Below are 13,804 nucleotides of genomic sequence, written 5' to 3' on the forward strand. Positions count from 1 at the left end.
ATATTTGACGAAAAAGACGTAACCACTAAATAAAATACCTTTGATTTCTTTTATTTATTTTAAAAACTTATTTTACTTAAGATGATGCAAAACAAAACATTTAGTTTGATTGTGTTTGATCTTACAAATAACTTGTAAAGCTAAACACGTCAAACAAATTTGTGCTAAAAAAGTGGTTACGCTTTTTTGAGCAAATATTTGCCATGTGTGACCCTACCTTAAGAGAGGGCAGGCTTATACATAATTATTAAAATGCCAATAAGACCCCTTTCACGCTAGGCAATTTAGTTGCCAGAGGTAATGTCGGGTTAAGGAGAAGAAAATTGTGCATGTTGTTTTTTTGTTGGTCAAGAGACTTGCGCAACTAAATTGCCTAGTGTGAAAAGGGTCTTACAATTGTCTAATAAAAACATCGAAAGCAAATAAGGCCTATAGCATATTTTCGTTCAGTGTATTACGATAATAATTTTTTACAAATCTCTTCTGATATGGTAACGTCAAAAATTTGTACAATGCTACCATATGTTTTAGTTATGAAGTGGTGAGAATGTCAAACATTGGGCAACGCCTGACAATTATCTTTGACATACAAGTAAAAGACATTTGTGACTTTTCATATATTAGTTTCTCGAAAAAAAAATACATAATTGAAACGGGAATTTTTCATTTGCAATTTTTATTTATTTTAATAAATATTTTTTGTGTTACATTGAATTCAGCGAGTAAATAAAATTATTTTAAAGTGAAGCAAACAAAAAACTATATCCATAATCTGGTTGATCTAAAAGAATTTGGAAGAAAAGAATAATATGTGCATTTTGAAGGTGTGTGTGGTTGAGAAAAAAAATTTTTTTTGGTGACGACCAGACAAAAGGCAAAAAAATGAAAAGTGAAACGTAACAAAAAATCGGAAAAAATCGAAAAATGTGTAAATATTTAAAGTAATTAAACGAAATTTGTCTTTATTTACGTACTGGATATGGTTAGGAAAGTAAATGTATAAAATAATTTTACAAAGATTGAAGAAAAATTCCTAAAATGTATACATCTGTTAAACAAAATTTGTAGTGCTTGTGAAATTTCAAGTGAATGCAACGCAACGTAACGCAGCGCTGCTGACGTTGCCTTTTTCTACATACATATAAACTTTTTTCGTTGGCAATTTGATTGGTTTGTGATTGTATCATAATGTTGATGATGATGGTGTTAAAGATGATTTTGCTTTTGATAGTTTTTTTTATTTTTTTTCATATGACACCTCCCGCACCGCCTTAGAATTATGATAAAAATCATTTGATTACTGTCTGAGCATATTGGATATTTTTTGAGAAATAAAATATTTTACCGTAAAGAAAGTTATAAATAATTTTACTTTTATCCATTTGTAATAAGGTTTTTAGTGTATTCTGTAAAGCTGCTGAATAAAAAAAGAAAATTTTCAACGTTAGAAAAATTGCTTTGTGTCTACTTACATACATACACACAACATTTTGCTATTAATCAGCTGAGTTTTATTTTTCTGTGCTTTTACTGTTTTTTTTTTCTTCTTTACTACAGCTTGTTGCTCACTCTTTCTGTTATAGTAAAAAAAGAAATAACCATTCATTAACGTCTGACGTTGACGTAGGATATTTCTGCCGCAGCGTCTCAAATTGCTTACGTTTCCGAATTGCAGAATTATACAAAAATATTGAAGTTGATATAATTAAAAATAATATAAAGTAATGTAGTGAAAACATTAGATTTTCTTACGAAATAAAAAAATTACAATAGGAAAAGAATCTCATAAATGATTAATTTGAAATGAATCCAATTAATTATTTCAAAAAACTGATATCTGATTAGATACTGATAATTAGGGTTCAGTTAATAATTATCTTATTAATAAAATAAGCATATTTTGTAGCAGTCTAGATTTTCTCAGAGTTTAGTAAGAATACTTGTAATATACCTTTCTTATTAGACAAAAAATGGTAACTTGTATGTATTACAAAATAATAAATAAATAAAAAAAAAATATATTATAAACTATTCGCCTAATGTGGCTTTTAAAAAAATAAAAATCAGTATCAATATTATGCATATTAAAAAAATAATGTTGACATTGTTAAATTGTTTTATCGATTGTAAATATTTTATAAAAACCTATGTCATCATTAGTATACAAACGGAAAACTTATTTCTAAGAACAAGATTGTGAAATTAAAGAATCAATGTTATAAATCGGTAATTTTGTAGCTATTACAAACATTGATATTATCCTGGTAGTTGCAAGAAAATATGGTGTTCTTGCCTATACACTGCCTTCATCTAGATATTACTACAGAATTTTCTTAAAAAAAGTTGGGTTAAAAAATATTTAACCTATCCTCAATTAAAATTTTTAATAGCTTTCATTTGATACATAGTAACTTTCTATGATATATTCAAATCTACAAGGTCTTTTATTAATATAGCAAAACAAAGGACACTTTAAAACTTTTACAGGAATGAAGACTACCACAAAAAGAATATATAAGAAAACGATGCATTAGTTTTACCGTTATGTTGATAATTTCCTTTTGTAATTTTTTTTCGAACTATAAATTGTTAGTAAAAATAGAAGATTTGCGAAAATTGAAAAACGAAAATATAAAATAATTCAATAATTAAAATTTAAAATAATTCAGCAGTTTCAAAAATGATAAGAAAAATTCCGGGTACACGTACTGTAAAAATTTAACATTTGGAAGGAAGAGCCTGTAAAACTACTCCATAATTTAATAGCAAGAGAGTTTTAGGAATTATCAAAAATTACTCCTCGGGAGGTTTGCAATATTCTGCAATTGGAAAATAGTTTTCGACCTGTTAGCCCCAGGTCAAATCAGATTGGTCGTGATTGCTATCTTCCCGTTAAAAAACTCTTATTTATATACAATTTTCCAAGACCTTTTAAACTGGATATAGACAAAAATGTTATTCTGTTATTTATTCGTATGAATCCTTATACAACATTTGTAAGACGGCCGATGGGAAAGAGATATGCAGAATATAAAAAATTGTTTCATCAAGTTACTGAATTTCGATCACCGGGCGAAAAAAAATCAATTTATATCACATTCCTGATAGGTTAGGTTCCATGGGTAGCCACTCTTCAAGCAGCTCACTTGGGTCCATTACATTCCTGATAATAATGAAATACTTTTTGTTTTGACCTATTTATTAAATATACTATATTTAAAATGATAGAATTCGTCATTCTAATAAGAATATAGACAATGGGATATGTACATCAGTATTTGTAGTTTATTTTATTACCAATCAGATCATCTAAACTACTATACATAATATATAATTTCAGGAATGTAATGAAATCGATTTCGAAAACGAAAAAAGATGTCATGTATTAATTAATTTATTTTTGTAAATTATTTAAACTTTAATTTTGATGCTTTTGAACTGATATTCCAATAAGCACCAAAGCACCAAAAATTCAAGCACTTGAACATTAATGTTTTAAACTTGATAAATATTTGATAAAATTAAATATTTTATCATATAGCTTTTTACTGCTATTGATATAAAGTGTAATACAACTTTAATTCAATTGCTTTACTATAATTTAAGTCTTAAATTACACTTGCTTTCATCTTGAATTCCAGTAAAAATGCTTATTGAGATGTATCAAATTTCTTGCCTCAATTACATATGTATATTAAATTAGTTACTATTTGTATTTTGGGGCTTGATTTTGCTAGGAAATAATAAGACATTGTTTCAAAAACTTGTCATTAAATCGATCGATATTCGTCACAAATTTACAAATCAATCGTTTTGGAATTGTTGGATTTTCATCACATTCCTTTTGCTCTTCCAAGACCAGCTGGAATTTATTTGTTTAAAATAATTGTATTTTAGTTGATGTTATCAGTGAACGTGATTTACACATCAAATAGTGAACGTGATCAGGTGATCATAATTTGTCAATGTGAAGCAAATAATTAAGAATGAAATGCCTAAATTTTTTATTAAAAAATTTTAATTGTATCAAAATATTTACCGCAAACCAACGATTATTAAATATTATTAAATGAACTTATTTTTCTTTAAATTATTCTCAAAATACCATTAAAATATATTTAAAACTTAATAATTATAGTACATGTACTTTATTTGTTGCATTTAGATTTTAAACTTATATTAAACATGAGAACAATATTAGTTATCGAATTTCAAACCTTTTGTCTTAAATTAAAATATAATTTTAGGTTTTTAATGATATGACTATAATGTTTGCTATCAAACTGATACCATTTAAAATATATCAGCCTAACCACAAAAGATGTTTTAAAGCTAATTTTTTTTTAAAGTCAACTTTATTTTGAGACATTATTGGTTTACTATTTTCTAAAATAATAAAATAAAGTAACCAATTTGCTTTTAATTTATTAAATAAAACATGAGAAGTAATTTTTGTTTTATTAATTTTAGAAATCAATTGCCATATTATTGATCTGTGTCATCGATGAGTGTGATAAAGCGAGATAATGAATATAGTCGCCTGTAATCGGTTAATAGAATTCAAATTTCAGTTATTATAAATAATAAATAATTTTTTCTTGTTTTTTTAGAATGCCGTTTCAGGCGCCTTCTTGGACAGAATTTTATACCTGTCCTATTTGTGAAAATGAGTTTTCCACAAATCAACGTTTACCAATAAGTCTAGGTTGTGGTCATACCATATGTCGTGTATGTTTAGCTACCGTATATAATCGTCAATGTCCATTCGATCAGGTGAGTGTGTTTAATTTTACTATTTAAATGTTATAGTTAAGAGTGAGATCGAAAAAATTATAAAACGTGTTTAACAGTGCTCTTTTAACTGCAAACGTTCAAACTTCGGGAGGTTATTTCTAGTAATTCATTTCGGATAGAAAATCGTTCGAAATTGTATGGTTTAAATGTGCATATTTCGAAAACGTTTCTTTTTATCGAATCGAATTCCACAAGAACAACCCTGGTTTATAAATTTGTCAAATTCTGTCCATGATTTTTCGATCCCACTTCATATTATTCAATATAAGTTGTAAATTAATAAAACGTATTTCATTTCTAATCTCTTACATATAGACATATATATCAACAGATGTTGATAATTTACCTATAAACAATGCTTTATTACAAATACTTAACTCAGGGGATGGTAATGATAATGGAAATGAAGCATCTAATAATTCCACTGCTACTAATGCAACAACTTCCAATAATAATCACCAAAACAACAACAACAATGCAAGTATCACCTTCAACAACATTAATAACAACAACGGCAACAATAATAAAGCGATTAGTGCGAATAGTGAAAATGATTCGGCCACAGTTGATTCGGAGATGCCACCCAGTGTTCGTAACTTAAAGCCGGAAGATTTGAAAAGTTATAAATATTCAAAAAAATGCATCGAAGAACTTGCCCAGTATCTCAAATCCTTTGTTACAAATAGCGGCTGCACTTTATTAACACGTCCAATGCTACGGAAATTGGTCACTTTGGTCAATTGCCAGCTGGTGGAAGAGGAGGGTCGTATACGTGCGGTGCGAACATCACGATTTTTGGGCGAACGTACTGTCACTGAGCTGCTTTTACAACATCAAAATCCACAACAATTAAGTTTATGTCTGTGGGCTGCAGTGCGTTCTCGTGGCTGTCAATTTCTGGGTCCATCTATGCAAGAAGAAGTGTTGAAATTAGTTTTACAAGCCTTGGAAAATGGTTCGGCTTTGTCGCGAAAAGTACTGGTCATGTATGTAGTCCAGCGTTTGGTTGATAAATTTCTACCAGCCTCCAAAACCAGTATTGGTCATGTTGTTCAATTATTGTATCGTGCTAGTTGCTTTAAAGTATCGAAGCGTGATGGTGACTCATCGTTGATGCAGCTGAAAGAAGAATTTCGCGATTATGAAGCCTTGCGGCGGGAGCATGATGCCCAAATTGTGCAAATTGCTACAGAAGCTGGTCTGCGTATAGCACCAGACCAATGGTCATCGTTATTATATGGAAATACATCCCATAAGTCGCATATGCAGAGCATATGTGATACTCTGCAAACCCCTTCATCGTTTGCCCAATCCATACAGGAGTTGGTCTTAGCCTTGCAGCGCACGGGGGATCCAACCAATTTATCTAATCTACGGCCTCATCTGAAGCACTTGGCTAGCATAGATTCATCACTTGAAGGGCCTCCGCCAACGTGGGATGATGTCGAGAAGGCTTTAGATGCTGTGCGTCACGTAGTGTTGGGCTTAGTTAAATTCATGCAATTTCAAAGCAATCGAAAAGTACAAGATTACCCTGTACCCCCGGTCAACGCGAATGGCAAGTACAAAATTAGTTTGTGTCGCGATTACACCGAAAGACGTATGTGTCCTCGAGGTACGAATTGTACGTTCGCACATTCGGCTGAAGAACGTCAAAGATACCGTGCAAAACATCGTCGTACTGGTGGAACAGTTGAAAAGACCATAACGCGGCCAACAACTGCATCGTCATCGGCTGGTGTATCGGGCGCAAGTGGGTCAACGCAAACTTTGGAAAATATCAAAAAGGAATATTCACCAAATCCAAACTCACAACAGAATCAGTCAGTCAATACCACGCACCAACAACACCACAACCAAACGTTGGGTCACTTGCAGCACACTAGTCCCGCAGATATGGTCAACTCGCCCATCAAAGTTAAAACATCTCCAATGAGAAAATACACCAATAATGATAATCCAAATAATGGCAATTTAATGCGTCCGAATTTAATGGATGCAACATTTGTTGGTGATTTATCGAATACTACTTCACCACTACATATTCAAGGTTCATTAAATGCACTACACGCGAGTCCCATTCCTCCTGGGCACATGATGGGCCTAAATGCACCCACTCCCATAATAAATGTGCCACCCTTGCATCAGCATCCTATTTATGAGAATATACCATTTGGTTCGCTGAATTTTGCGGGTGCAGGAGGAGGAGGGGGAGGTAAGTTTGTACGCATGCCAAATATGGGCACAACTCTGCCGCCTCCACCTCACATACGTCCACCCAATTTAAGAGGACCCATAAGTAATACTGGCAGTGGGGGAGTACAAGGACTTTCGCCTAGATCCTCAATGCATAACCCCATAAACATGACCACCGTTGTAAACCCACCGAATTTACAGGGCACAAACTCCAATAAACCGCCATCGAGTCCTCTACATAAAAACCTCTACAATAACTCAAACGTAACAGGAGATTTTTACAATACTGTTCCTTCATATTTTGGCAATCCTACACCCGAGCGACAATTGCAGAAGCCCCATATTCCCCCTAATCCAAATCCTTTGTGGGACTCGCAACAACATCAACAACAGCCGCCTCAGCAACAACATCCACAGTGCCAATCATTGCTAAAGCCTTCAGATTATCCTCCCACAAACCAACATCACCTTTTGTTTTTGCCACCGTCTGCCAATCAGCAACCATCGGAGTCCAACGTATTTTTTGATAAAAGTCCCATGGACTTTAATAAGACTCAGACATCTAATTTAGACGATGCTACGCACCATCTAAATGACAACTTTATGTTTAAAACAACACCAAACAATTACTTAGAACCTGCAAGTGGTGTTGGTCATCCTTTAAAAGATTTAAACAAAAAGTCCAAAGTAGCGTTTCTTCATGAAAAGCAAAACATGTTTTGGCACGCAAATAATTTGCAAAATAATTCAAATTATCATAATTCAGTAACATTGATGAACAACAACAGCGGTAATCCCAATAGTAATAGCAATAATAATAACAATAATATGAATATGAATAATGGAGCAGTTAATATTGAACCGGCATCGTCCTCGTCCCTATTTCGCGATCGGGAAAGTTTTGTTCGCTCCGACTCAATACTGGATGATGATGCAGCTACTTTTGATGTACCACCCACATCAACGGCTGCACTAGGCAATAAATACGGTCCCATTTGTCCCATGTACAAAGGCCTTAACTCCTCAACATCACCTAATAGCACAACCAATTCATTTGTTGGTTCTTGGAACGCATTAATTTCCCAAGAGAATGAGAAACAGTGTAGTACGTCTAATAATCCAAAGGATTTATCAGTATTCTCACTGAACAATGACAATGCATTAAATATGGAATTCGAAAGACATTTGACAAATTCATCCGACTTGACTGTTCCTGCCATTGTTGCTTCATCTCAGACCTCAACAGCATTTGATAACTTTAATAGCATGGAAGCTGCCCTTTCAAATCTATCGTTGAATTTTCCCAATGATTCTAGAAGTGATCAACAACAACAGCATCACCAGCAGCAATTAACACATTTCGAGTTTGATCCTTTGGAACATATTTTGGGTGTAAACAATTTTCAAGCAGATATGGGAAAGGTAAGGTGACTGAATTACTTTTTTTTTATTATTATTACTTATAAGAAATATAATATTGATTAACGAATTGGTCTATAAATGAGGCATAAGCGAAAACTCCTAAAAAACTGCATTTCTACACCAAAAAGCCAAGTTTTCAATACTAATTTGTTCACATAAAAATGTGCAGAAGATTGTTTTCAAGCTAAAAATTGATCACAGCTATGCAGTGGCAGTTTCTGAGTCCGTCTGTTTGGCTGGATGTTCGTGTAAAACTTGTGCGCAAAATACATGTGTCAATTTTAAAGATATTTCAATCAAATCTGGTACATACATTTTTTCGGTCTATTATTTCATCTAGTCCCTAATCACACGGAAGTCATGTCACCTAATTTTATGATGATCGAATAATTTTTTTTATTGTAATTATGACCAAATAAAGTCAGACAGCCATCAGAAACTAATTTGCAAATTAAGTTTAGGAACCAGGTGCAAAAAGGTGAAGAGTGCCTCCGGGCACTGTTGCCGGTGTAGGTGTAAAACAATAACATGTAAACTTTATTAAAAAGAAAATATGTTTTAGTTTCTACAATTATACTCATATAAACAATTTTTGACATAAGTAAAGATCGCATTTTGAGAAAACACACAGTGTTTGCGATTTTTGCATAGTTTGCACCATCTTTTTCCACCTTTATTGCCTAACAGATTGGAAAGTCATTAACATTTACAAATGCATAGACTGAAAGAAGAATATCTTACCTTAAAAAAAAAATATTTCGACTAAAAGTTAGTAAATCTATGATTTAAAAAAACCACAAAATTTCACGTGCTAAAATTATGACATTACTCACAAAACAGCTGATAGATCAAAAACTAAAAGTCAGAATGCATTTCGACCTTCGAGAGAAATGTTAACAAATCTGTAACTAAAGTCACCGTTAAATTAATAAAATATATTGGGGGTATTCACACGTTCTACTATTTGGTAATATTGTCATAATGTCCTAATATATAATGATAGTTTAAATAAATTTTTGTTGTGCTTCAATCAAAAAAGTTCTAAATTAATAAGACTATTTGAACTATGTTTATTGTTTTGTCATAAAACAATACTTTTTTTGTTTAAAGCACAACAACAACTATTATAATATATTAGGACATTATGACAATATGACTAATAACAGACCGTGTGAATACCCCAATTGTATATAATTTCTTTTTGAGATAATTGGTGTTTTGTAATGCAGGCCTTGAGGCACTCTTGCGTGTTAGAGTAGAGTTAATAGACATAGTTTCCATATAAGGTCTACTTCCGAAAATCAGTTCAACACAAAATAGACATAAACTACACGACCTAATTTCATGCCGATTTATTTGACAAATTCAGTTTTATTGATACTAATGGTGTAAATATAATATCAGGCTAATGACCACCACTATCACGTCGGCACGTCCGCCCTTTTCAAAAAATTGTTATCTCGTCAATGTTGCGTCGAATTTCATGTTTATCAGTATCATTATCAATTTTTTTTTTACCATAAATAGTAGTTTCACAAAAATTTTCCATTTCATCAAAAAAAACTTTTCTCAAAAATTTTTTCCATTTTTATAGTGAAGGGTATATAACTTTGGTGAAGGGTATATAACTTACGGGACTGCCGAATATAGCATTAATTTATTTATTTTTTAATTTCAGAACGACGAATTACTTTGGAATAATTCCGGCGTTAACAACAACAACAGCTCAAAACAGTCAACAATGAATTTAGGATTAAATAGCTTTTGGAGTGATAGTAATACAACAGCTGCCTCAACTGTAACACAACCCTCAACTACAGCTCTAATGAATAATAATCTACAATTAAGCCAACATCAGCAACAACAGCGCTTGTCACACAAACTAGATGACACCGAATTGGATATCACCGAAATCGTAGATAAAATCTTACCTTATGCCGATGATAGTGGCATAAAATTGGAATAAATAAGAAAGGTAACAAACAAAAACCTAAAAAGAAAACACTTTTAACGTAAAGAACATAAATCTACAAATACACCGCTTAAAAGAAAAAAATCTCTATATAATCTTATATACAATATATATGTAAATGTGTATGTATGTGTGAATGAGTGAGTGTATTAGCGTTTATTTTTATTTTTGCAAAATTTTAAAAGTGATACTTGTAGTAAAGAACATTTAAAATTTATATTTCGTTTTAAGAGGCTTGGGTTATTTCTAATAGAAAATATGTTAGTGTTGTTAGTTTTTTTCTGTGATTTTTTTTTTACTATCTCCTCCTCTGTGAAAAACTCAAATTATTTCCTCAAAATGTTCCCAAATGTCCTACATAAGTTGTATTTTATTTATGTAATTGATTTAAAAAAAAAAACAAATGAAAATTATGAGATTTTAAGGGATTATATTAGAAGTGATTCTTGTCTTTTTTGAAAAAAAAATTATGTAATTGTTTTGTTAAATTCACAAGTTATTGCAAGTTTTATTTTGTAAGTAGTGTATTGATTTTAGTTTTAAGGGTGCAACCAATTTTGAAACGATATTATAACTATTGTTTTTATTATTGGCATTTTAATTAAAAAATTTCGTATAGATATTAACCTATACGAGTAATAATACATACATATAAATGAAAATATGTAATTTAAATACATATTACAATTTATTTTAAAACAAATTTCAAACATTTACACACTCACTATAACCTTCATTGATTATCCTCATCGTCCTATATTACATAATAGTTTATAACCATGTGTGTGTTGCGCTAGAAAAAAGCCTAATTTTTACTCATAAACAATTTTTTTTTTAAATTGTTTTCAACACAACAGATCGAAATAAATGATAAACTCTCGAACGCCCTTTTTAATAAGTAAAAATAACATTTGTAATTTTCTTAAAAAAGAACTAGTGTGGTATACATACATATATAAAAACATAATTGAGGTGGGTTTTAATTATTTTCAAATAGTTTAATCTAGCATAGTAACCAAATGACTGATTCATTGAAATATTTTACTTTTTCTAATACAAAAAACACCAACAATGTTGTAACAAATAAAAAAAATTGCAAAATAATTATGACAGAACTGCGATAAAAAAAAAACATTTAAACATTGTTCGTATTAGATACAGTCGGTCAACAACTCAAATATTATAATTTTTATGTTTTATGTAAAAAATTTGTAATTTTTTCTTGTTTGAAATGTTAATCATCATGTTAATAGTTAAATAGCTTTATTTCTGACAAAAAAAAAATTCTGTAAAAAAAATATTTTTATTTTCTAAAACAGTTTTTTATATTAAATAAGTTTGAACACAGCTTACCGGTAAATTGACAATCTTCGGTCCAATCAGACTCGTGACCCTTTGTTGATTAAAAATATTAAATTTTGTATTATTTTCAATTATTTAGCTAATTGTTAAATTTATTGTCTATTTTAAATATAGTATCTTTTTTAAATTAAATTTTTTCAAATTGTTAAAGTAGTTTCATTGATAATTTTTTTTTCATCATATTGATGTTTGTTGCCTCTAATAAATGCACATTAATTAATGATTTACCATATTATTTGAAATATTATTAAAAAAAATTAAGTTGTTCCTTAAGAAAAACATCATAACTGCGTAATTTGTTCTAAATTTCTCAACCAATGTTTTAAAAATAAATATGGAAAATAATATTGAAGGTATTAAGGTCACCAGTTTCTCCCTTGCGAAAATGTCAATTGTTACATAAAAACAACAAAAATGCATACCAGCAGTTCTGGGTGACTTACAAGTTATTGTACCTCCTATCATTTAGGGTCACCACTTGTTACAGAGTTAGCTATGTGAATAGAGACATAGATTACAATTGAACACTTACCCCCATTAACACGAAGTCTGGTTATGTGTTGATTAAATAGTTATAAACTTATTTTTGAATGAAAACTGTCAGTATTACTATTAGTTAACACATAACCAGAATTCGTGTCAATGGGGGTAAGTGTTTATTTGTAATCTATGTCACTAGGCACATAGCAAACTCTGCAACAAGTGGTGACTTCGAGATAATAGGAGTTAGTCACCATTCAATCTCCAATAAATTACTTATGTTGGCTAAAAAAACACTTTCAAAGTGCATCAAAAAAATGTTAAACTGACTACGCCTTAGTTAACTTGGAGACATTAAATTCACAATTGACTTCACGCTAGATTAACAGTGATGATCCACATACGTGTTAAAAATATATAAATTGAAGTCAGCCTGGTAATTAGACATTACTGAAAATTACTATCAAGAAGTGATACATTGACTACTTGTAAAACTTGCAGTTTGTTTTTTCAAACCTGAAGTGAATAGAAATTAAACAACAGTAGTTTCAAAAAATAATTGTCCGATAATGCTTTTTTGCAAAAGGTATATAAAGGTTTAAAAATTAAACTTTTTTGTATGAAATATTTCCCAACAGCCAATTCACAGCCGGTGTTGTATATTTTTATAATTGCTTTGTTTTTGTTTTAAAAAATTTGTTCTTACAATGATACAACAATACAACATAGCTAGTGAATTGGGATATATTTATTTATTGGCAAAAAAGTTCTAGACAAACTGTATTAATTGGTAACTTTTTAATAAGATATTTACTTTAAAGCATCTGAGTTTAATGTTTAAAATCATGTTGAAGTAATTCTAATGAAAAAAACCATAGAATTTATTAAATTCAATTAAGTCTCTTTTGTTTAACTCATATGAGAACTTTGATACCCAGCAAAAATTATCGGCAGTTGTTCTAAAATCCCAGCACATAGCTTTGCTCAATTAGTTATGACTTATAGTATATACAATTCGACAGTTTAGAACACATTCCTCCAATGACAACCGCGTATTTAATTCATTGGCGTTTCACGCAAAATTTATCTATTTCCAATGATTGTTGTTATGCTCATTTGTTTGGTTGGGAGTATTATCTATTATTTTGATATGTTGTATATTAGTAGAGTTGTTACATAAATATCGCTTTTTTATTTTCAAAAACATGGTTATAATCTTCTAAAGCTTTTACCAAATGAAGCAAATTTCGTTTTTATGAAAAAAAATTTCTCAATTAAATCACAAAACTTTACACCTGGCGAAACTTTATACAGGAAATTGTAAAAAAAAAATCACTAAAAACACAGCGATACATTAATTTATTTTATACATAATACATATAAAATACTGTAGCTACTTTGTTAGATAAGGTTTCGCCTGCAAGAATTTGTGATTTACATTTCATTTGAGTAAATGGTCATTATTATCATATGATTTCATCATTTTAAAATTCGTCATCTAATACCTTTCTATAAAGATCAACATTTTGTGAAATAACTTCTGGTGGTAAACATAAAGGTAACTCACATGAAGTTTTT

The 13,804-nt window shown here is 30.5% G+C and overlaps 1 protein-coding gene across 4 annotated transcripts; it reads left to right on the forward strand.

Annotated features, from left to right (window-relative positions):
- The first annotated feature begins 577 nt into the window (after positions 1-577).
- Positions 578-12,294, forward strand: roq (roquin). 4 transcript variants are annotated; one of them, XM_065503330.1, is made up of 5 exons: positions 578-941; positions 4,471-4,549; positions 4,611-4,773; positions 5,110-8,412; positions 10,091-12,294. In XM_065503330.1, the coding sequence occupies exons 2-5, from the start codon at positions 4,527-4,529 to the stop codon at positions 10,376-10,378; spliced, it is 3,777 nt and encodes a 1,258-aa protein (XP_065359402.1). In that variant the 5' UTR covers positions 578-941; positions 4,471-4,526; the 3' UTR covers positions 10,379-12,294. The 4 variants fall into 4 exon arrangements, with proteins under 4 accessions (XP_065359402.1, XP_065359403.1, XP_065359404.1 ...); XM_065503331.1 differs by having other exon boundaries at positions 578-824; XM_065503332.1 differs by lacking the exon at positions 4,471-4,549.
- The last annotated feature ends 1,510 nt before the right edge of the window (positions 12,295-13,804 follow it).

The sequence above is a fragment of the Calliphora vicina genome, chromosome 3, assembly GCF_958450345.1.
Source record: "Calliphora vicina chromosome 3, idCalVici1.1, whole genome shotgun sequence".
Taxonomy (NCBI): domain Eukaryota; kingdom Metazoa; phylum Arthropoda; class Insecta; order Diptera; family Calliphoridae; genus Calliphora; species Calliphora vicina.